General features: G+C 40.1%; 1 protein-coding gene across 1 annotated transcript in view; it reads right to left on the bottom strand.

The window, feature by feature from the left end:
• Positions 1-25150, bottom strand: part of ddx43 (DEAD (Asp-Glu-Ala-Asp) box polypeptide 43) — an 83609-nt gene that overhangs the window by 12553 nt on the left and 45906 nt on the right. The window contains exons 9-13 of the mRNA XM_063071511.1: positions 23782-23923; positions 22371-22471; positions 20179-20266; positions 15816-15943; positions 491-600 (exon numbers count right to left, since the gene is read on the bottom strand). Of these exons, the coding sequence (XP_062927581.1) occupies positions 491-600; positions 15816-15943; positions 20179-20266; positions 22371-22471; positions 23782-23923 (569 nt within the window). The remainder of the gene's footprint in view (positions 1-490; positions 601-15815; positions 15944-20178; positions 20267-22370; positions 22472-23781; positions 23924-25150) is intronic.

Raw genomic sequence — 25150 nt, 5'->3', positions numbered from 1 at the left:
CTTCTTCACCTAGAGCAGGTGGTGGGAGTGTGGAATGAGCTGCCAACGGAAATGGTGGATGCAGTTTCGATTTCAACATTTAACAGAAGTTTGGGCAAGTACATGGATAGGAGGGGTATGGAGAGCTATGGTCCAAGTGCGGGTTGATGGGACTCGGCAGAATAACATTTTGGCATGGACTAGATGGGCCGAAGGGCTTACTTCGGTGCGGTAGTGCTCCAATAATCTGTTCTTGAGTTTGGTTACATGACATAATCTATGATCACTGTTGGGCATCCTCACACACTTGGTAACAAGTTAACAAATTCCACATTACAAGGTGAGCAAGGGAGTATCACAGAAAGAGGATGAAAAATAATAAAGCTAAATCTAATCATTTTGAGGTTCAGCAACTGCTCAGTTTTCCCCTAAAGGTGCATAAATCCTATGTCATGGATAAATACATCAACCCAAAATGATTTGTGACATCAGAAATCATCCTTTAACATACCTTCTTTGAAATCATTGAGTGCCTGTTCTCGGTCACACTGTTCCCGATTACCGTGAAGAGACTGGACTGGGATCCCCTGGAGGCTGAAGTCACTTGATAAGTCATCAGCTCTAGAACAAGTTAAGTTTACAACATCAATCCTTCTTCATAAAAAAAAACTCCGTCTCAGTGGTTCTGCATGCCATCCTATTGAAAATGTGAACAAGTGGTAGTACAGTTTCACCCGCACTGACCTCCATTGTCAAGAACTCTGCACAGGCTAATTGATAATTCACTGCAGTATTGGTTCCATCATTTTCTTTCTTGGGTAAAATACTAAATGTTAAATTAACAAACATTTGGTTACTTCTTGCCATATTGGGGCTAAACATTTGTCCTCATGGCACTAACACTGAAAGTTCCACTGTGGATCTTGAGGCATCTGTATCTCTCCCAACCCTCTCCACATGATGAAATTTACTATCACTTTCAATACACCAGCATGGTCTCTGATCAGTTGAAGAAAAAGGTAAGATCATGACCTGCGCCTGGCATTAAACTCTTGGTGCACCAGGCTGCAGTGCCTTCATCTCTGTTTCAGAGGCCTGAACTACTTATAGTAGGCATTTCATGGCACTGGACAAAATACTACAAATGTTGTCTGCATAACCTATCGGCGAAGGGAACCAAAATCAGTGTCACCTCTTGGGCCAGGATTCCCAACACGGAGCCCCTGATTTCTCTCCATTGGCCACATCCCTCACATGCCCTGGACATCACTTCTGAAATAGACACTCCTGAGTCCTATCGTGGGTGTTGGTTACCAGAAGGGCGGAGAAGAAGACTCACAGATGTGTCTGAAGACCCTTTTGAGCACTCTGTGGTTGAAGGCCAGTTATCCCAGAGGTTGGTTCTGCAGGTGTTGAGGAAAACAGCAATCCCCAAGTCAGACACTGGTTCCCAGTTCAGAAGTCTGTATGGATGGGAGTCAGGAGGGCCTGCAATTCCCCAGATTACCAGGGTTATAAGTCTGCACAAGTCCGGAAGTTGAAGACCGAAGGTCAAATGCATGACTGACAAGTCCTGGGGTCAAGACCTGAAGTTAAGACCTGCGATCAGTGAATGCTGGGGTCAATATCTAAAGATTGACAAAGCCTGGAGGTAGAAAGCCCTTAAGTTGAAGACTGAAGTTGGTGTGTCCAGAAGTAGTGGCACAAAGGCTGAAGCCCTGTGTTAGCTTGCCCAGAGGTAGAGGCCAGTTATTTATGAGGTTGCGAGGTCAAGGACTGGAGGCCTGAAAGCAGTTTTCCTGGGGCTGGAGGACCGGGCGTGTGTGAGTGGGTAGGAGGGATGAAAGAGGCTTGTTTTGCTGTTGTTTTGTTGCTGTGTTCTGTGTTGTTATGCTGAGTATTGTGGGCATGCTATGTTGGTGCCAGAATGTGTGGTGACACTTGTGGGCTGCCCCAGTATATACTTGGGTTCTGTTAGCTGTTAACACAAACAATGCATTTCTCTGCAAGTTTCAATGTGCATGTGACAAATACACCAGGTCATAAAGTGCCCATGATCCTAGCCACAGACTGCCTCTTCTATGTAATGGACAGTGATTTCTATACCAGCCTCATCAGCCACCTCAGAATCTAGAAAACTAGAGAGGAAGTAAGTGATCCTTGAAACTGATGGACTGCTCAGAAGAAAGGAAAGAAAAAAAATAAAGATCAGGTGGTGAAGTCCTGCACACAGAAAGAAACACTCATTCTGATCTTAAAGCAATGTGAAAGCTTATCGATCAGCTTTCTTGTAAAGATTTAAAGACCTTTCTAAAAATTAGCTTTGTCACATGTATAAACCAGCAACTTCACTGCCACAAGAGAATTCCATTTTATCTACAAGAATCAAGTCTTTCGAAAGATTCATTAGAACCATATCTCATTTAATGTTTTGATTCAGTAGAAATGAGACAAAATATTCTGTACAATTAAAAAAAAGTCATAGTTTATAGGAAAATCATTTGCAAATAGGGACATCACAGGCATAGTTACCAGCTTTTCCCTGATACAGGTGTCCCCTGCTTTTCGAATGTTCGCTTTACGAAACCTCACTGTTACGAAAGACCTACATTAGTACCGTTTTCACTTTCAGAAGGTGTTTTTACTATTACGGAAAAATATCAGTGCGCGAAAAAATCAGCGCGCGCCCCCAACAGCCGCTTTCCCTGGATTTGGAACTGCATTCTCGCCGGCATTGCTTAAACACATGCCTGTGAGCAGTCGGTTGCAAGATGAGTTCTAAGGTATCAGAAAAGCCTGAAAGAGCTTTTCCGTTCGCTATTGCATTGTTTCGATTGTTAGCCTTTCCTCTTCCAATTGCATCAGCTCTTCATCTATCAGTTCTTGGTCACGGGATGTCAAAACCTCTTCAACATCATCTTCATCAGCTTCCACAAGTCAAACTCACTTTGTCCTGACTTCGTTCACCACGATCAAAACGCTTAATTATGTCTAGTTTTACGCTAACTGTAACACCCTTACGAGCTCTTTAGGCTCTTCTGATACCTTAGAACTCATTTTGCTAACGGCTGCTCACAGGCACGTGCTTAAGCAATGCCGGCTAGAATGCAGTTCCGTGGGAGGAGCTTGGCTGCTCGGGGCGCGCGGTGTCTTTTATTGTAACAGTGAAAACACCTTCTGTTAGTGAAAACAGGTAACTAATGTAGGTCTTTCGTAACAGCGAGGTTTCGTAAAGCGAACGTTCGAAAAGCGGGGGATACCTGTACTCCCATTTTTCTGAAGAGCTGGATTGGGATGTAGATTTGTTATTTTGCATGTATTTTTATGTAATTTTACTTTCCTATGCTTGTATTTTTTATATAATCTCCTGAATATATGTAATTATTCAGTAAATTTTCCAGTAATTACAATACAGTTGCCTCTGCATTTTTCTGGAAACTTCTTGGTTTCATATAACAGTGCAGCACAGGAACAGGCCCTTGAGCCCACAATGTTTGCTGAACCATTTAATTAGTAATCGAATAGTTATCCATTCTGCCCACACAATGTCCATATCCTTAAATTTCCCTAACATTTATGTGCCTCTGTAAACATCTCTTAAAAGCCCTTAGAGCAGCAGCCTCTACCACCAGCCCCAGGCACAGCATTCCAGGCATCCACCACTCGGTGTAAGAAAAATCTTGTCCCTCATATTTCCTTTGAACCTACCCCCTCTCACCTGAAATGCATGCACTCTGGTATGAGACAATTCCACCCTGGGAAAAAGATAGTCCTCTCTATCCATGCCTCTCAACCTTATAAACCTCTATCAGATCTGCCCTCAGCCTCTGCCATTCCAGACAGAACAACTCAAATTTGTTGTTATAGCACATCCCCTCTAATCCGGGCAGCATCCTGCTACTTGAAACTGGCTACTTTATTGTCTAAATGTTATCAATGGAATTTCTGCTCATTTCTAGTCTGGTATGAGAAGACCATGACTACTTTCTAGTCTTCTCTTTAGTTCTTTCTGGCCAACAGTTAGAAGAGCAAAGTAGTATCAAGAGAAATACAGTCTACAAATTAGAGAATTTAAATGAATCAGGGGCAGTGGAAGTAGACAAACCAATTGTCTTTGTTCTTGCCATGCGCTTGAAAGAGATGGAGGCTGCCATTTTGTGAAGTTGCTAACTTCCATCTTGTGAACTGTTTGAGAACTGACCTTGCTCTGGGATAATCTAATTAGAGCAACGAAATGTGGACACAAGGAGTTTCTGCTATTGATCTGTTAAACCCAAGACCATTCTTAGATAATCTGTGTGTAAGGGGTTTCTTCTTTTATGTTACTGCATAGGCTAATTAAAATGGCTTCTCCATTATGTTATAATTGAAATGGCTTCTTTGTTATGTTAACTGCTGAGAAAGTTCTCCTGCTAGCAGTTTGTTTGGATTATGTTACTGATAAAGGGTGAACGAACCAATTGGGATAGATGTTATTCTTTCTGTGTGTCTGTAAGTTATTGTTTGGGCAGAAGGGGGGGGGGAGAGAGAGAGATAGAGATAGAGATAGAGAGATAGAGAGAGATAGAGAGAGAGAGAGAATGAATGAGAATGGACAAGGTGCTGTGAGTCGGCTAACGGGGTCAGACCCCGATCAGGAGTCCGAGGTCCAGGGTGTTCAGCGAGGAGAGGAGACGGAGACGGACTCATGTGGAGCGTCTGGTCGACCACCGTTGTTGGTCCCAGGCGGCAGGTCAAGGTTGTCCGAGGGGATCGCAGGGTGAAGAAGGAGGGTCCCGAGCTCCAACTGTTCGTGCACGAAGAGATTTAACTTTGATAAGTGTGGTGCCTTTTATTTTCCTTTTATATTTTATCTCTATTAATTATATAGTTCCAGTAATATCTATAAACTGTAATTCATTTATTTGTACCTGGTGTATTCTCTGTTATTTGGGTGGGGTGGGGTACATCACACAGCATCCACACAAACTAATTACCCAGTTTGGCGGGGCCGAGGGCTTTTTCCCTAGACGACAGCGAGCTGAATGACCCTGAGGCTTGCCAGGAGGGCTACATGTGTATTGTGTACAATGGCAGGTTTTCAGAGGTAATCTCGTTATCTTGGTCAAACGGTTTGAACCAGCAAAGAGGAGAACATGAGTCACCCAAGGCATGAAATTGTTTAACCTTTGAACCAGAGCTAATAAGGTATTATAGATCAGTCAGATGACCTATAGCCAACAACAATGAAATGCAATATTTGAACTGGTAAGGAATAAATATAAAAGTAGACGCTTTGAATGCAAAATAGTGACAACTCTCCAATCACCAGAAACCAACCATCACAGTTGTGGAGCACCCACAGATATGTGGAGAATGGGGTGGGACCATGAGGAACACATGGCCAGCGCAGACTATTTTTACTGGTATAACCTCTTCTATTCTTTAACTTCATGGAAGGTCAGGAAAACTTAGGACTGCACACAAGTATTTGGTTGCGTAAATTTGCATGCCCTTCCATTGAGGCTATCTGTCAGTAATTATAGATTCTCTGTGTCTCTCTGATCATTATCACTAAGAGGTAGATCCTTGTAAAGACACTTGATAAAACAGCCATAAGCAAGTTTACACCTCTTTCTTGACCTCTGAAGAACCTTTGGATTGCAAAAGCATTAGGATCCAAGAGAAGTAAAGGACTTGATTGATTTTCAAAGTTCAAAAGTTTAAAGTAAATTTAATATCAAAATATCTATAAGTTAATATTTAACCCGGAGATCCATCTTGACCCAGCGATGATCAAGTAACCATCCTGGATGGTGTACAACTTAGGAGATTGAACACGTTGGCGATGGCTTTTCCACACTGGGGATAGACAATGGCTGTGCTCCTTGTTCAATCCATACATGCTACAGCCATGGTGCACCAGTGGCAGAGGAAGGGGCCAGTTAGGATCTTCAGTGAGTCCCTCTAGAACAGGGATTCCCAATCTGGGTCCACAGATCCCTTGCTTAATGGTATTCGCTCATGGCATTAAAAAGTTGGGAAACCCTGCTCTAGAAGATGAGCGCCCTCAGACCATCCTGACATGGGATGGAGAACCGTACATCTATGATGGAGATAAACTGGTTAGGAATAAGCAGCTGGAAACTGGAAAGGTGACAGAGGACATCAAGTTGTCTTGTTTAAAGGCATACGAGTATGTGTAATACTGCCCACAGGTCCGTATGATTCAAGCGTTAATATCTCTTAAATAGCTTGAGAACCAGCTTGACAACATTCAGGACAACACCCAATTCTTCAAAAATCCAGTCCTTTGACAATGAATCTTCTATTCTCTCCATTGCTGACATAGCTTACAGGATCAATTTCAGTCAAACATCCTTCTCCCAAATGAACTCTAGTTACTCATAAGTCACATATCACCCTATTTCTGGGTCAAAAGCCTGGAAATCTTTGTACAACACCTTGATCACAGGAACAACAGTGGATCAAGTGTGGCTCAGCAATTCTCACTCAAGGGTAAATTTTTCTTAAAGTTCTGATCTTAAGGGAAGAACTTCTATAGTTCAAACCAGGCGACCAGAATCCATTTTTTAATTTTAGAATTGTACATCTTATAGCACAGGACATAATCATTTGAGCTCATTATGCTTTGTTGACTTGTTGCAAAGATTAATCCAATTAGAAACACTATCGATTCTGCAGATGCTAGAAATCTGGAGTACCACATTCAAAGTACTGAAGGAACTCAGCAAGTCAGGCTATAGAAAGGAATGAACATTGGTGCTTCTGGACGAGATCTTCCTTCCTGCCAGTCAGAAAGAGAAACTGATTCAATGGAAAGCCAAATAATTCCTTTATTTTCATTTCTTTCTGTAAAGGGTCGATAGGTTCTGAATTAGAAAAGGCAAAGTTATGGGGAAAAAGCAGGAGAATGGAGTTGAGAGGGATAATAAATCAGCCATAATGGAATGGTGGAGCAAACCCAATGGGCCGAATAACCAATTCTGCTACTATGTCCTATAAGTAGGTAAGTTCTCCAGTGTACTAGCTGATGAATTTTCCTTAGTTAACAAGTCAACTTAGATAGATGATCATTATTCACAGTACTAATCATGGAGTTCTATGATGCGGATTAGCTCAATATCACATCACAACCACACTACACCTCAACAGCACAAGAGATTTCGCAGATATTGGAAATCAAGAGCAACACACAAATGCCGGAGATACTCAGCAGGATAGGCAGCATCTGCGGAGGGTCATAAACAGTCGTTGTTTCAGGATAAGAGCCTTATTGGAACCTGATGAAAGGTCACAGCATGAATGTCGACTGTTTATTCCCTTCCATAGATGCTGCCTGACTTGCTGAGATCCTCCAGCAATTGATGTGTTACACATCAATAGCACCTGTTCAGATTTGATATGCTTTTTAACATCCTGAAGTCAAGAAATATAAGGAGGTTCCTACTGCAATCAAAGCATTTGATCTCAGTACATCCCGAGGCAGATTAGTGCCTGGCAGAGATTGAGACACCATTGTCTACAGCAGTAAAGAAACATCTGATGGAATTTACCAAACCAGATTCAACGATAATAACTTGATCATGGGTCAAACACCGTAAGACCATAGGAGCAGAATCAGGCTATTTGGCCCATTGAGTCTGGCTCTGTCATTCAATCATGGTTGATCCTTTTCTCCCCACCCCCCCCCCCAGTCCCACTCCCTGGCCTTCTCCCTGTAACCTTTGAAGCCATGTCCAATCAAGAACCTATCAAGTTCTGCCTTAAATACACTCAACGACCTGGCCTCCACAGCAGCCTGTGGTAATTAATTCCACAAATTTACCACTGGCTAAAGATATTTCTCCACAACTGCTTTAAATGGACGCCCCTCTATCCTGAGGCTGTATCCTCTTGCCCTAGACTCCCTTACCATGGGAAACATCCTTTCCATATATACTCTGTCTAGGCTTTTCAACATTCAAAAGGTTTCATTGAGATCCTCCTCAACCTTCTAAATTTCAGCGAGTACAAACCCAGAGCTATCAAACATTCCTCATATAACCCTTTCATTCCAGGAATCAGCCTGGTGAACCTCATCTGGACCCTGTCCAATGCCAGCACATCTTTTCTTAGATGAGGAGCCCAAAACTGTTCATAATACTCAAAGTGAAGCCTGACCAATGCCTTAGAAAACCTCAGCATCACATCCTTGCTCTTGTATTCTACACCTCTTGAAATGAATGCTAACATTGCATTTGCCTTCCTCACCACTGATTCAACCTGCAAGTTAACCTTTAGGGTGTTCTGCACAAGGACTCTCAAGTCCCTTTCCAAAGCAGACTTTTGGATTTTCTCCTATTTAGAAAATAGTCTGCACATTTATTTCTACTGCCAAAGTGCATGCCCATGCATTTTCCAATGTTGTATTTCATTTGCCACTTTCTTGCCCATTCTCCTAATCTAAGTCCTTCTGCAGCCTACTGGTTTCCTCAACACTACCTGCTCCTCCACCAATCTTTGTATCATCTGCAAACTTGGCAACAAAGCCTTTTATTCCATCATCTAAATCATTGATATATATACAGCATAAAAAGATGCGGTCCCAATGCCAACCCCTACGAACACCACTAGTTACTGGCAGCCAACCAGAAAAGGATCCTTTTATTCCCACTTGCTGCCTCTTACCAATCAGCTAATGCTCTAACCATGCCAGTAACTTTCCTGTAATACCATGGGCTCCTAACTTGGTAAGCAGCCTCATGTGTGGCACCTTGTCAAAGGCCTTCTGAAAGTCCAAACATACAACATACACTGCACCCCTTTTACTTACCCTACTTGTAATCTCCTCAAAGAATTCCAACAAGTTCGTCAGGCACAATTTTCCCTCAAGGAAACCACGCTGACTTTGTCTCATCTTGTCCTGTGTCACCAAGTACTCCATAACCTCATCCTTAACAAATGACTAACAACTTCCCAAGCAATTAGGTCAGGCTAACTGGCCTATAATTTCCTTTCTGCTGCCTTCCTCCTTTCCTAAAGAGTGGAATGACATTTGCAATTTTCCAATCCTCTGGTACCATGCCAGAGTCCAATGATTTTTGAAAGATCATCACTAATGTCTCCATAATCTCTATTGCTACCCCTTTCATAACCCTAGGGTGCAGTTCATCTGGCCCAGATGACTTATGTACCCTTAGGCCTTTCAGCTTTTTGAGCACCTTCTCCCTTGTAATAGTAACTGGACTCACTTCTCTTCCCTCACACCCTTCAACATCTGGCACACTGCTAGTGTCTTCCACAGTGAAGACTAATGCAAAATACTCATTTAGTTCATCTGCCATTCCTTTGCCCGTTATTTTTTCTCTGGCCTAATTTTCTAGCGGTCCTATACCCCACTTTCATCTCTTTTTTTATGTATTTCATATTTCATCTTTTCCCTAATGATTCTTTTAGATGCTCTCTATAGGGCTTTAAAAGCTTCCCAATCTTCTGCCTTCCCGCTATTTTTTGCTTTGTTGTATGCCTTCTCTTTTGCTTATACATTAGCTTTGACTTCGCGTGTCAGCCACGGTTGTACTATTTTACCATTTGAGTATTTCTTCAATTTTGGAGTACATCTATCCTGCACCTTCCTCATTTTTCCCCAGAAACTCAAGCTATTGCTGCTTTGCTGTCATCCCTGCCAGCATCTCCTTCCAATTTACTTTGGCCAACTTCTCCTCATTCCACTATAATTTCCTTTGCACCACTGAAGTACTGCCATGTCAGACTTTACTTTCTCCCTATCAAATTTCAAGTTGAACTCAATCATATTGTGATCACTGCCTCCTACGGGTTCTTTTACCTTAAGCTCCCTAATCACCTCTGGTTCATTATATGCAGTATATATCCAGTATCGCTGATGCCCTCGTAGGCTCAGCAACAAACTGTTCTTAAAAAGCCATCTCGTAGGCATTCAAAAACTCACTCTTAAGATCCATTTCCAATCTGATTTTCCAAATTGACCTGCATGCTGAAATCTCCCATGACTATCATAATATTGCCCTTGTAACACACTTTTTCTGTTTCCTGTTGTAATCTGAGGTCCACATTCCTGCTACTGTTCAGAGGCCTGTATACAACTGCCATCAGGGTCCTTTTACCCTTGCAGTTTCTTTCTTTCTTTTTAAATCTTTTTATTAAATAAGTATACAAAAAAGTAAGCCATATAGACACTAATACATTGTTAGAATATAATAAAATTACAGAAGGTATTAATACAAAAAAAATACTACAAACAATGTAATTTAAACATAACGTACCGAGGTAACATAATAGTATACTGATTTTATATATATATCAATGGAAAAAAAGAAAAAAAAACCCCCCAAAAAAAACCCACCGTGCAACTAACTAAAAGCAAAGCAAAGCAATGGGCTAACTTGAAACCAAACAGAGTTAAACTTAAAATCACGTCCTCAATCCCGACCTCCATTAAAAACAGTGAAAAAAAACAAGGGTATATATTACATTAAATGAAAATATTGAATAAAAGATCTCCAAGTCTGTTCAAATTTAAGTGAGGAATCATAAAAATTGCTTCTAATTTTCTCCAAGTTCAAGCATAACATCGTCTGAGAAAACCAAAAAAAGGTGGTTGGAGCATTAAGCTCTTTCCAATGTTGTAAGATACATCTTTTCGCCATTAAAGTAAGAAATACAATCATTCTACGGGCTGAAGGGGAGAGATTACTGGAAATTTTAGGTAGTCCAAAGATAGCAGTAATAGGGTGAGGAGAGATATCTATATTCAATACCTTGGAGATAATATTAAAAATGTCTCTCCAAAAAGTTTCCAAAGTATGGCAAGACCAAAACATATGAGTTAAAGAGGCTATCTGCCCCGAACATCTATCACAAAAAGGATTAATATGAGAATAAAAGCGCGCTAACTTATCTTTGGACATATGTGCTCTATGAACAACTTTAAATTGAATTAGGGAATGTTTAGCACAGATAGAGGAAGTATTGACTAATTGTAAAATCTGCCCCCAGTCATCCACAGAAATGGTAAACCCCAATTCCTGTTCCCAATCTACCCTAATCTTATCAAATGGAGCTTTCCTAGTTTCATAATAATATTATAAATCATAGCCGATGCACCTTTCTACATGGATTAAGGTTGATTATAGTATCTAAAATATATGCAGGAAGGAGCATTGGAAAGGAAGAAAGTATAGTACTTAGAAAATTTCTAACTTGTAAATATCTAAAAAAATGTATTCTTGATAAATTATATTTATTAGATAATTGTTCAAAAGGCATAAGGAAACCATCTAAAAATAAATCCAAAAACCGTGAAATACCCTTAGTCTTCCAAATTTGAAAAGCACGATCCGTAAAAGGAGGAAAAATATATTACCTAAAATAGGAATCGCTAACCCAAATTGATTAAGATCAAAAAATTTTCTGAATTGAAACCAAATACGCAAGGTATATTTAACTATCGGGTTAGACACCTGTTTAAGGCGTTTCCAATCAAAAGGAAGAGAGGAACCTAAAATAGAGCCAAGTGTAAAACCCTGAACAGATTGTAATTCCAATGCTACCCATTTAGGAATGGATAGTATATCCTGGTCCAGTAACCAGAATTTCATATGTCGAATATTAATTGCCCAATAATAAAATCTAAAGTTAGGTAATGCTAAGCCTCCATCTCTCTTGGCTTTCTGTAAATGTATTTTACCCAGTCTTGGGTTTTTATTCTGCCAAATAAATGAAGAAATTTTAGAGTCAACTTTGTCAAAAAAAGATTTTGGAACTAAGATTGGTAACGCCTGAAATATATATAAAAATTTTGGCAAAAAAAACATCTTAACTGCGTTAATACGACCAATCAAAGTTAAATATAAAGGAAGCCATTTAGATGAAAGTTGAGTAATATGGTCTATTAATGGTAAAAAGTTAGTCTTAAATAAATCTTTGTATTTACAAGTAATTTTAATCCCAAGATATGAAAAATAATTATTAATCAATTTAAATGGAAATTTATAATATAAGGGAAGTTGTTTATTAATCGGAAAGAGTTCACTCTTACTAAGATTTAATTTATAACCTGAAAAAAGACCAAATTGTGCTAATAACTCTAAAACAACCGGGATGGATTTTTGAGGATTAGAAATATATAAAAGTAAATCATCAGCATAGAGTGATAATTTATGGGACTTTAAGCCCCGAGTTATCCCAGTAATATTTGGAGATTCCCGAATGGCAATTGCAAGAGGTTCTAATGCAATATCAAATAATAAGGGACTAAAAGGACAGCCTTGTCGAGTACCTCGAAAAAGAGAGAAAAAAGGTGAACTTAAAGAGTTAGTACGGACCGAGGCCACAGGAGAATAATATAAGAGTTTAATCCAGGATATAAATTTCAAGCTGAAATTAAACCTTTCAAGCACCTTAAATAAATAAGGCCATTCTACTCTATCAAAAGCTTTCTCGGCATCTAAAGAGATAACACACTCAGGAACATTTTGTGAGGGAGTATAAACGATATTTAACAGTGTACGAATATTATAAAAAGAGTAACGACCTTTAATAAAACCTGTTTGGTCTTCCGAAATAATAGAGGGAAGTACTTTTTCTAATCTATTTGCTAATAACTTAGAAAAAACTTTAGAATCAACATTTAATAAAGATATTGGTCTATAAGATGTACATTGAGCAGGATCTTTATCCTTCTTTAATATTAAAGAAATTGACGCTCTATTAAAAGATTCAGGAAGTTTACCAAGTTTCGATGAAGCCTCAAAAACCCTACAAAGCCAAGGGATTAATGAAGGAGCAAAACATTTATAAAATTCTACGGTAAACCCATCAGGGCCAGGAGCTTTCCCCAAATTCATAGAAAATAACATTCTTAATCTCATCCATGGTAATAGGAGTATCTAACATAGAAGCCATATCCTGTGAAATCTCAGGGAAGTCTAAATTATCTAAAAAATCATTCATATATTTAGAATCTCGAGGAGACTCTGATTGATATAAGGAAGAGTAAAAATCACGGAAGGTTTGATTAATCCCCACATGATCAAATATTAGTCGATCATTTTGGTTATAAATCTGATTAATTTGAGATTTAGCATAATTAGACTTCAATTGATTAGCCAACAGTTTACCAATTTTGTCACTGTGTACATAAAATTCACTTCTTGTTTTCTTTAATTGGTTTACAATTGAGGACGAGAGTAATAAACTGTGTTCCATTTGAAGTTCAGTTCTTTGTTTATATAACTCCTCAGAAGGAGCTATAACATATTTCTTATCAATTTCCTTAATCTTGTCCACAATTACCAACTCCTGCTGCTTCTGCTTCTTCCTTAAAGCAGCAGAATACGAGATAATCTGACCACGAATATAAGCTTTAAAAGTATCCCAAAGAATGTTAACAGAAATATCCTCTGTATAGTTAATTGTAAAAAAAAATCAATCTGTTCATTCATAAAGTTAACAAAGTCCGAGTCCTGAAGCAACAGCGAATTAAAACGCCATTGTCTATTATTTTGTATATTGGCCAGAATTTTAATAGAAAGCTTAAGTGGAGCATGATCCGAAATGGTTATAGAATCATAAAACATTTAATCACTGAGGGAATAAGACGAGAATCAATAAAGAAATAATCAATTCTTGAATAGGAATGATGAACATGTGAAAAAAAAGAAAAATCTTTTTCCTGAGGATGCAAAAAGCGCCAAATGTCCGTCGACCCAGAATCAGAAAGAAATGAGTTAACCAAAGTTGCAGATTTATTAGGTAAGGTCCGTAAAAGAGCCGAACGGTCCAAAGCTGGAGACAAACAGGTAATGGAGCGAGTCAAGAACGCGACTTCACTCCATGAGCGCTACCGGAAGTCCCCGCAGTTTCTTAACTCAATCCACAAGGATTCAACATCTTCCGATCCTATGTCACATTTTTACAGAGTTGATGCTATTCTTTACAAGCAGAGCCATGCCACACCCTCTGCCTACCTTCTTATCCCTCCGATACAATACGTAACCTTGGACATTTAGCTCCCAACTACAACCATCCTTCATCCAAGATTCAGCAATAGCCACATCACCATACCTGACTATCTGTCATAGTGCAACAAGATCATCCACCTGATTTCTTATACACCGTGCATTGTGATTTAACACTTTTGAGTACTGTACTCTTTTTAATTCTGCATCCCTAATGCACTGATGCTCACACTTCTGTCTGCATAATGTCCTATCATCTGCCTGCCCTTCCTGACAGTCTGACTGCGTGCAATCTTCACAGAGAAAACATACAGCACAATACAGGCTCTTTGGCCCACAATCCGGTGCCAAACACGTACTTACTTTAGAAATTACCTAGGGTTACCCATAGCCCTCTATTTCTTTAAGCTCCATGTACCTATCCAGGAGTCTCTTTAAAGACCCTATTGTATCTGCCTCCACCATCGTTGCTGGCAGCCCATACCGCGCACTCACCACTCACTGCGTAAAAAACTTATCCCTGTCATCTCCTCTGTACCTACTTCCAAACACCTTAAAACTGTGCCCTCCCTTGTAGCCACTTCAGCCCTGGGAAAAAGCCTCTGACTATCCACATGATCAATGCCTCTCATCATCTTATACACCTCTTTCAGGTCACCTCTTGTCCTCCACCACTCCAAAGAGAAAAGGTTGAGTCCACTCAACTTAATCTCATAAGGCATTCTCCCCAATCCAGGCAACATCTTTGTAAATCTCCTCTGCACTCTTTCTATAGTTTTCACATCCTTCCTGTAGTGAGGTGACCAGAACTGAGCGCAGTAGTCCAAGTAGGGTCTGACTAGGGCCCTATATAGCTGTAACATTAATTCTCGGCTCTTTAACTCAATCCGACGGTTGATGAAGGCCAATGCACTGTATGCCTTCTTAACCAGAGTGACATGCACAGCAGCTTTGAAGGTCCTATGGACTCGTACCCTAAGATCCCTCTGATCCTCCACACTGGAAAGTCTTACCATTAATACTATATTGTTCCATCATATATGCCATATATTTTCTTTTCTTCTTGACTAGATTTTTAACAGTCTTTGTACATCACTGTTCCTGTACCCTACCATTCTTTCCGTGTCAATGGAACACACCTATGCAGAACGCCACGTACATATCTCCTGAACATTTGCCACATTTCTGCTGTACATAACCCTGAGAACATCTATGCCCAATTTATGCTTCCAAGTTCCTGCCTGATAGCTTCACATTTCCCCTTACTCCAATTAAACACTTTCCTAACTTGTCTGTTCCTATCCCTCTCCAATGCTATGTTAAGGAGATAGAATTGTGATCCCTATCTCCAAAATGCTCTCCCACTGAGAGACCTGACACCTGACCAGGTTCATTTCCCAATACCAGATCAAGTACAGCCTCTCCTCTTGTAGGCTTATCTACATGTGGTGTCAGGAAACCTTCCTGAACACACCTAACAAACTCCACCCCATCTAAACCTCTTGTTCTAGGGAGATGCCAATCAATATTTGGGAAAATGAAATCTCCCACCACGACAACCCTATTATTATTACTCCTTTCCAGAATCTGTCTCCCTATCTGCTCCTCAATGTCCCTGATACTTTTGGGTGGTCTATAAAAAACACCCAGTAGTTATTGACCCCTTCCTGTTTCTAACTTCCTGAGTCGCTTCACTCTGGTTCCCACCTCCCTGCCAAATTAGTTTAAACACATGTCAGCTGTCAGCATGTGTTCCCCCCCATGTAGAAACACAATGTCCCTGTAAGCTTGCATGAACTAGATTTGAAGAAAGGCAAAGAACCACTGCTCTCACATAGGTGCTACAGTACTTACATGATCTTTTTTCCAACAAAAATGATGACTTTGTCCTCTGGTTTCATGCATTCGATGAAGTGAAGTGCATAGTTTCTTTTCTCTTCTTCAGGGATAACAATTACATTTTGCTCCACTGTCTCTACTGCCTGCCAGAAACACAATTAGATATTATCCTACATATGCTCCCTTGCTTTGTCTGTTCTGTAGGTACATTCATTCTGTTGCTGCTATACACTGGACTACACTTAATGCTACTCTGCAGAGCATTCAATTATTACAGCATTCTTGGTCCTCTTGTTTAAATTCTGAAAGTGAATCACCCATCAGGACAGCCATTTAAGGAAATTCAGCCATGAATTGCCTCATAGTTCGGAGGCGAGAGGCTAACCTTCGGCAGGCTAGGATAAGTAATGCAACCACTCAATGCTGGAGCTTAAAACGACACTGTGACAGACATAGTGAGTCCAAGCCATCATGTGGGATTTCCACTCCCCCCATCCCCCCCAGCCTGGTTGGATCCTGTAGCTTCTCCCACATTATATGGATGTCGCCAAGAGTTGAGGACCAGAGTTACAGGGATAGGTTGAACAGGTTAGGAATTTATTTCCTGGAGCGCAAGGGAATGAGAGGAAATCTTTTAGAAGTATTCACAATTATGAGGGGTATAGACAGAGTAAATTCATGGAGATTATTTTCCCTCTGGTTGTGTGAGACTAGTACTAGAGGTAATGGGTTAAGGGGAACCTGAGGAGGACATTCTTCATTCAGAGGATGTTGAGAGTGTGGAACAAGCTGCCAGTAGAAGTGGAGAATGTGGGTTTAATTTCAACATCATCATCAGGTGCCATGCCCAGTTTGAGCTTTGACTGCCAACACACTCCTGTTTCGAGTCAAGTGGATCAATTCATTGGTATTCATTTCCAGTTCTCTGGCTGCTGTCTCCATCATCATTTGTCTTTGTCTTCCTCTTGCTTTCTTCCCTTCAATCTTTCCCATAATTACCGTGCATTCTAACTCCTCTTTCCTAATCACATGTCCAATGAAGTTATGTTGCCTTTTCATGATCTCATACATTATTTCTCTTTTTTAGTTTGCTCTGTTCATGACATCCTCATTAAGATATTCGTTTCGTCCATGATATCCTTTGCATCCTCCTCAAAAACCACATCTCTGCTGCTACAATTCGTTTCTTCATGTTACTAGATATTGTCCAACATTCTGAGCCATATAACATAACCGGATAAACGTAACATTTCAGTACTCTGAGGAGGGTTGTCATGCCTAGTTTAGTATTGGTCAGTACACTCTCCATTCTCGTAAACGTCTCTTTTGCCATCCCTATTCTTCTTTTGATGTCCAAGTTGCACCTGCCATCTGATGTCACCCAGCTTCCTAAGTAGCAAAAGTTCTGTACTTGTCTTCCCTGTTTATTCTCAGCCTGCAGATAAGATTCTCTTTCTTTTTGGATATCACCATACGTTCTGTCTTTTTGCAATTGATAGACAGACCCATGTTTGCACTTTCTTCAACAATTATATCAATTAAGTGTTGTAATTCTTCCATCGTACTTGCAATTAACAGTGTCACCTGCATATCTGAAATTATTGTTTTCACCACCAACTTTGATTCCCAAGATGTCTCTTATTTTTTTGTAACATTGTTTCACTGTACACATTAAATCAGGGGAGAAGACACACCCTTGTCTAACGACTCTCTTGATTTTCGCAAACTGACTCACTTCTCCATCTATTCTTACAGCGGCAGTTTGTTCCCAGTACAGATTTCTGATTAGGCGGAGGTCTTTCGAATCTAGATCGAGAGTCTTCTGTAATATTTCAAATAACTTACTGTGCTTCACTTTATCAAATGCTTTCGTGTAGTCGATAAACCAAACAAATCTTTTTGCACTTGAATAGCTTGTTCTGATAGTATCTTTAACATCAATACTGTGTTTCCTGTACCTTTGTCTTTCACAAAACCATACTGTTCTTGCCTATTTCAGCTTGTATCTTACTTTCTATTGCTCCAGCTTTCTTAAGAAGAGTGATAAATACTGATTTTTTTCATCTCTTCTGGTATTATTCCAGTCTCATAAATGTCATTGATTAAATGAGTAAGTTTTTCAATTCCATAATCTTCTAGGGCGATAATTTGTTTCATTACTAATTCATCAGGACCTGCTGCCTTTCCTTTCTTCATCATATTTATTGCATTACGAACTTCAGATTTTAAAATACTTGGACCTTCAATGTTCTTAATTTCTGGTTTTTCGCCTCGATCGTCTTCAAACAATTCCTGAATATACTCAAGTCCATCTGTTCATAATCTCATCTTTTTCCATGATAATGGTACTGTCCTTTGCTTTCAAACACCCTCCTGAAGAACAGAGGAGCTTTTTACCAGTGATATTCTTGATTTGTTGATGTAACCTTTTTGGATCAGTAATAGGGGTTCTTTCTATTTGCTCACATTCCTGATTTAACCATTCTTCTTTGGCTTTTTGACATAAATTATATTCTATAGGATTTTTACGCAAACAACAGGAATTCTGCAGATGCTGGAAATTCAAGCAACATACATCAAAGTTGCTGGTAAACGCAGCAGGCCAAGCAGCATCTATAGGAAGAGGCGCAGTCGACGTTTCAGGCCGAGACCCTTCGTCAGGACTATTTGTTTTCTTCCGTCTCCTTTCTTCCATTAGATTTTTGATTTCATCTGTCATCCATTTATTCTTTGTGCTTTTTTCTTTTTTAGGAATCACTAACTTTGCTGATTCTACCAAGGCATCCTTTAGAGAGTTAAATTTCATTTCTGCATGATTGCTATCATCTTCAACAGATTCTATTTCTAGACTTTGAAACCTTACTTCAATTGTAAATTTTTGTCTTAGTTTTCTTCTTTAATTAATTGCAAGTAGTCAAGGGATTGTTCAGGTTTTTGCTTCTTTAGTTTTTTAAGTTTTACTTCTACATGACATACTACTGGGTTATGGTCACTATTAGAGTCTGCACCTGGATATGTTTTGCATTGAGTCACTGAGTTTCTAAATCTTTGGTTTATAGTAATAAAGTCAATTTGATTTCTAGTGTTATCACCTGGACTTTTCCAGGTCCACAAACATCTTGGATGGTTTTTAAAGTAGATATTCATAATGACCCGATTATTCATCTTGCACTATTCTACCCATTTCTCACCTCTTTCATTTCTTTCCCCTAGTCCAAATTTTCCTATGGTATTTCCATCAGCACCTTGTCCTACTTTAGCACTTAGATCTCCCATGACAATAACAATATCTTGAGATTTGCATCCATTCTTTGCTTGTTCAAACTCTTCATAGATTCATCTATATCCTCATTTGTTCCATCTGTTGTTGGTGCATATACCTATATAATTGCTAAATCAAATGGTTGTCCTCTGAATCTAACAAGCAGCACTCTTTCCGATATTGCCCAATGTCCTAAAACACTTTTTGCTATGTTTTCATCCATAAGAATTCCTACTCCATTAGTATGGGATGTTCCACAAGAATAAACTAGTGTTTTATTTCTAATCTGACATGTTCCAGCACCTATCCAACGAACTTCGCTAATTCCCACGAGGTTAATCTTTAGTCTTTTACTTCAACATACAAGAGAAGTTTGGATAAATACATGGATGAGAGGGGTATGGAGGGCTATGCTCCATGTGCAGGTAGATGGGACAGAAGATCAGGTTGACATGGAGCAGACAGGCTGAAGGGCCTGTTTCAGTGCTCTTGTGCTCTATGACTTGTCTGTCACTACAGAGCAGCCAGTGTTAATCCCCATCACTCCACGTACTGTCTAGGGTGTAGTAACAAGCCTAACATCTCAATAGTGATGTTACCCCAGGGCACGCAACACCGGTGGTCTCCTCATGTCAAGACACAGCAGTCAATTGGTGTAGAAGCAGGAGGCAGTGACTTGCATCAGCCTCTTGGCACAGTGGGAAGGGCAGCAGAGGTCATTCCTGGCTTCCCTGGAGGAGCATAGTGGTTGCCACTTAGTGTACTTCAAAACTGATAGATGCCTCTATTTGCAAAGCTGCTCCTGCAATGTAAATTGTATCAACACACATCAAAGTTGCTGGTGAACGCAGCAGGCCAGGCAGCACCTCTAGGAAGAGGTGCAGTCGACATTTCAGGCCAAGACCCTTCATCAGTTTTTTTTTTGGGGGGAGGGGGGAGGCTGGGGGTGTCAGTGGAGAGGGGAGGGTTGGGGTGTTTTTTGGGGGAGGGAGGCTGGGGGTGTCAGTGGAGAGGGGAGGGTTGGGGTGTTTTTTGGGGGGAGGGGGGAGGCTGGGGGTGTCAAATTGTATTAATTTTCTTTCAAGTACGGAATAAATTACAATAAACTTTACTTACTGCCAAATCAAGCGTTCCTACATAAACCATCATTGGATTCTTTAGATAGGATTTTGCTAATCTCCGAACTCCGTTAGGCCACGTTGCACTGGAGTGAGAGGAGAAAGAGTTAACAACACTGTAATATCTCTAGCATAGGTAGATTTATTGATGCCAAAGGAAATTTGTGTCACAGTAGCATTACAAGTGCACTATAAGGAAGAATAAAAAATGTTACCACAAATAGCCCAACGGTGGGGGGGGGGGAGGGGATCCTCACTTACAGTCTAATTAATGGCCAACAGCAAGAATGACCTCATATAGCGCTCCTTGGAGGAGCGCAGTTGTCTTAGTCTATTACTAAAAGTGTTCCTCAGTTCAGCCAAGGTGGCATTCAGAGGGTGAGAAACATTGTCCAGGATTGCCACGATTTTCCATAGGGTCCTTTGTTCTACCACAGCCTGAGGTGTCCAGCTTTTGATTCCTACAACAAAGCCAGCTTTTCTAATCAGTTTATTGAGCCTGTTGGCATCACCTGTGTTGATGCCATTGCCCCAGGACACCACCACATAGAGGATTGTAATGGTGACAACAGACTGGTAGAACATGTGAAGGAGAGGCTTGCACACTAAAGGACCATGGTCTCCTTAGGAAGTAAAAGCAACTCTGGCACTTCTTGTACACAGCCTCTGTGCTGGTGCTCCACCCAAGTCTGTCATCCAGGGGCACCCCAGGTACTTGTATGAGCTCACCACATCCACATCCTCACCATTAATAGCAACAGCGAGCAATGCAGGCTTGGTCTTCCTAAAGTCCATCACCATCTCCTTTGTTGAGCTGCAGATGAATCAGCTTGCAGCATTTGACAAAGTCCTCCACCAGGGCCCTGTATTTATCCTCCCATCCTCTCTTTATACACCCATAAACATAGAACATAAGCAAGCTGCTCCAGTAAAGGGAAAGCAACACTGATCTCAATGATGCATAGCCATTTCTATACATACAGCTATAATGTGGAATTACTCACATTACCCCATTTCATCAGTTTCTGAAAGAGGGTGCCATGGTAGCGTAGCGGCGAGTGCGACTGCTATTGCAGCTTGGGACATTCCAGAGTTTGGAGTTCACTTCCAGCACCATCTGTAAGGAGTCTGTATATTTTCCCCGTGAACTACATGGGTTTCCTCCAGGTGTTCTGGTTTTCTCCCACAGTCCAGATGTACTAGTTAATAGGTTAATTGGCCATTGTATATCGTCCTGTGATTAGGCTAGTATTAAAATAGGTGGGCTGCTGCAGTGCTGTTTGTTGGGCCAGAAGGGCCTGTTCTGCACTTTAAGTCTAAATAAAATAAATAAGAAATAAAATTAAACACAAGGCTGGATAACAGCTTCTGTGAGGCAGCTGCCACCAGTTGGCATTTGACATAGAGAAGTGAATTATTCTGAGTTCATTAATTTGAGCAATCCATAGTAGGTGGTGCTCCAGACTGATGTTTGTGATGCTAAGATACAGCACCATCATTGTTTTTAGCATTGTTAAATATTTAAAAATGAGACAGCAGCATAGCATAGCAGTTAGCATAACACTATTTTAAAGCCAGCAACCCAGGTTTAATTCCACCGGTCTGAAAGGAGTTTGCATGGTCTCCTAGTGACTGTGTCAGTTTCCTCACACATCCTAAAGGTATACAGGTTAGTAGGTTAATTGGTAGCATGGGTGTAATTGGGCAATGCAAGTCTGTTGGGCCAGATGACACTATTACTAGATAAATAAAATTAATCTGCCAATGGAAAGGGGCTGGTCAGCTCTGCTATCAACGTCGGGACAATGAAAAGGGCAATACACACAAAATGCTGGAGGAACTCAGCAAGTCAGGCAGCATCTATGCAGAGCAATAAAGAGCTGATGCTTTGGGCTGAGACCTTTCATTTTGTTTATGTTGCCCTGGATTTGCAGAATCTTGCGTTTACAAGGTTAATAGTTCAGCACGGATTAGATGGACTAAAGAGCCTGTTTCTGTGCTGCAGCGTTCTATGACACTACAGTCAGAAGGGACCTGATCTTACCTCCATCAAACTCTCCACATATCCCTCTACTGCCAAGTGATGAAGCACTGAGAACATGCATTTGATTTTTTTTTGACCAAATCAAGCAGAGGCTTGATTTCTTTTGCCAGAAAATTAACCAGAGTATACCAAGTAGTATTTTATACCTGGTCATAATTGTCTGTCTATCCGGTCGTATATCCAAAATGATCTTCATAATCTGAGGTTCAAATCCCATATCCAGCATTCGATCTGCTTCATCCAACACCTTTAAAGGAAGAAGTGGAAAAACTTAGCAAGAAAAATTATGGACTTATCACAATCTTTAGCTAGAGTGATGTGATTAGATTAAAGGTTGTGTGATTATGCCATGAGCAATTCAGCTGCTGTTTGCAATGTCACTATTATATCTGCCTATAAAACACTTTAACTGGGGTGGATAGGTAATTATAATCTAATGCGTTTTGGGCACCCAAGAGGTTCATTAAATATATGTGTCCATAATTGTTCCCTCACTAACAGAGTAGGAGGTACTACCTTCATACTGCCTTGTAAAATAGTAACATGAAGAGAAAATTATTGTTCAGATAGCTCTTTCATATCCTTTGCTCCTCTTGATAGTGACAGAGGATTTTGTTTCTGTCTCATTTTATTAAAAAAAAATGCCCATCACTTTGTTAATCTTCCAACAGCAAAACATCTGCCTCATATCTCCAGCAAACCAGGTTAATTCCTGAACTACAATGCTGTCTGTGTGGAGATTACATGCTCCTACAGATGCTCCTGTTTCCCTCCATATCCCGTTGGAACTGGAATTGGTTTATTATTATCACATGTACCAAAGTAAGAGTGAAAAGCTTGTCTTGCATACTGTTCATACATCAATTCATTGCAGAGCACTCAAGCAGAACAAGGTAAAACAATAAAGTTTTACAGTTACAGAGAAAGTGTGATGCAGATAGACAATAAGGTGTAAGGTCAGAATGAAACAGACTGTGAGGTCATGGGTCTACTCTTATTGTACTAGGGAACCATTCAATAGTCTTATAACACTGGTGCAGAAGCAATTCTTGAGCTTGGTGATACGTGCTTTCAGGCTTTTGTATTTTCTAACCCAACACATGGTTAAATGGGTAAACTGGCCCTCGGGTAGGTGGGATAATGGAGTATCAGAAGAAAAAAATCTAAGGAAATTGGGGGTGGGAGTAAAGATTTGGATTGATATGATTGCTTTGTGAGCCAGCACAAAATCAATGGGCCATAGAGACTCATGCTCAGAGAAATACACGGTATGAAGTTTCTAGATTGGGTAGATACCCCCAAACTTCATTTCTCTCCTGACTTAAAAACAAAACATCTTTCTTCATTGAAACTTGATAGTGATGATAGTGAAGAAATTACAAACTATTCACTCTTGAATTAGTTTTGTGAGCCATTGGCACAGAGCCTGTACAATAAACATGATCACTATGAAACACCCAGACCAGGACCACATTCACTCTGCTTTATTAACAATTCTAAATAGAATGCAGTTATGGACACTGGGTTAACACTGCTTCAGTTCCCCTATTCACTGACCAAATATGTTGTGCTCTTCAAACTAATGCAGTTGTTCATCTGAAGATCATTCAGCCTCCCGGGAGTTGCAATAACAATGTCCACTCCTTCTGTAATGAACTTAATCTGATCTTTACGGCTTCCTCCTCCATAAATACAAATACTGCAAAATAAAACATTTTGTAACTAAACCAAACAGTTGGGAACACAGGAATATTTAAAGCCTCTCTGAAATTAATAAAACAAAAATCCATTCAAATAAATTGATTCAGAACCCAAATTCTCAGAGTGAAATTCTCCTTAGGACACTGAAATTCTGCAATTTGTGAGATACCCCAGCACATAATTAACTGTGTTGGTTGTTAATGCAAACAATGCATTTCGATGTACATGTGATAAATATACTCTAATCCTGATCTTTGGCTATATTTAAGGAGTAACATTGAAGAGCAGGTTATATTGAAATGGAATCGCTGAAAACATTAACTGGTTTCTTGATTTTACCTGTATAAATGGACAGGCAATGGTGAAATAATGTTCTGCAAGTTAGTGCTGCAAGCTTCTGGGTGATCAGTTGAGAAACATTTCCAGGAAGGAGGTCATCACTTCCGGTTACTGATATGATAAAAAGACCACTATGCCACAAAACATAGAAGCAGAATTAGGCCATTCACCCCATACAGTCTACAACCCCATTCTCCTGCCTCTCCCATGACCTCTGTCACCCTTACTGATCAAAAACCTATCAACCTTCACTTTAAATACACCCAATAGCTTAGCCTCCACAGTCGACTGTGGCAATGAATTTCACAGATTCATCATCCTCTGGCTAAAGAAATTCCTCTTCATCTCTGTTCTAAATGGATGTCCCTCTATTCTGAGGCTGCATCCTCTGATCCTAGAATCACCCACTATAGGAAACATCTTTTCCACATTCACTCGATCCAGACCTTTCAATATTCAAATAGGTTTCAATGAGATCCCTCCTCATTATTCTAAATTCCATGCTCCAGTGATGGGCAGGAGCTTGTTACATTTTCATCCAAAACTCTAGAGATGCTGGAAACATGAGGTAAAGAGTGAAATCACTGCAAGTACTCAGCACCTTAAGAAGCCATGGATACAAGTTCTAAGGTGAGCTATAACAGTAACTCTGATACCTCCTTCACAGATACTGTGTGATCTTCTTAATGCTTCTAAAGTTACCACAGAAAACCATCACGCAGACACCAGCGTTCTCTACCTTTCCCACATGAACTGATATGTTTACTGCAATGAAAGTTAATATACCTTGCCAAAACCTTGCCTTTGTGAAGCTAATCACTTTATCATTTAATTTCATTACTGTTAGTGCAGCTTCTATAGTCGATTAAACACTCATGACTAAATA

The sequence above is a fragment of the Mobula hypostoma genome, chromosome 2 (genome assembly GCF_963921235.1).
Source record: "Mobula hypostoma chromosome 2, sMobHyp1.1, whole genome shotgun sequence".
Classification (NCBI taxonomy): domain Eukaryota; kingdom Metazoa; phylum Chordata; class Chondrichthyes; order Myliobatiformes; family Myliobatidae; genus Mobula; species Mobula hypostoma.
This window is presented reverse-complemented; position numbering and strand designations above follow the sequence as displayed.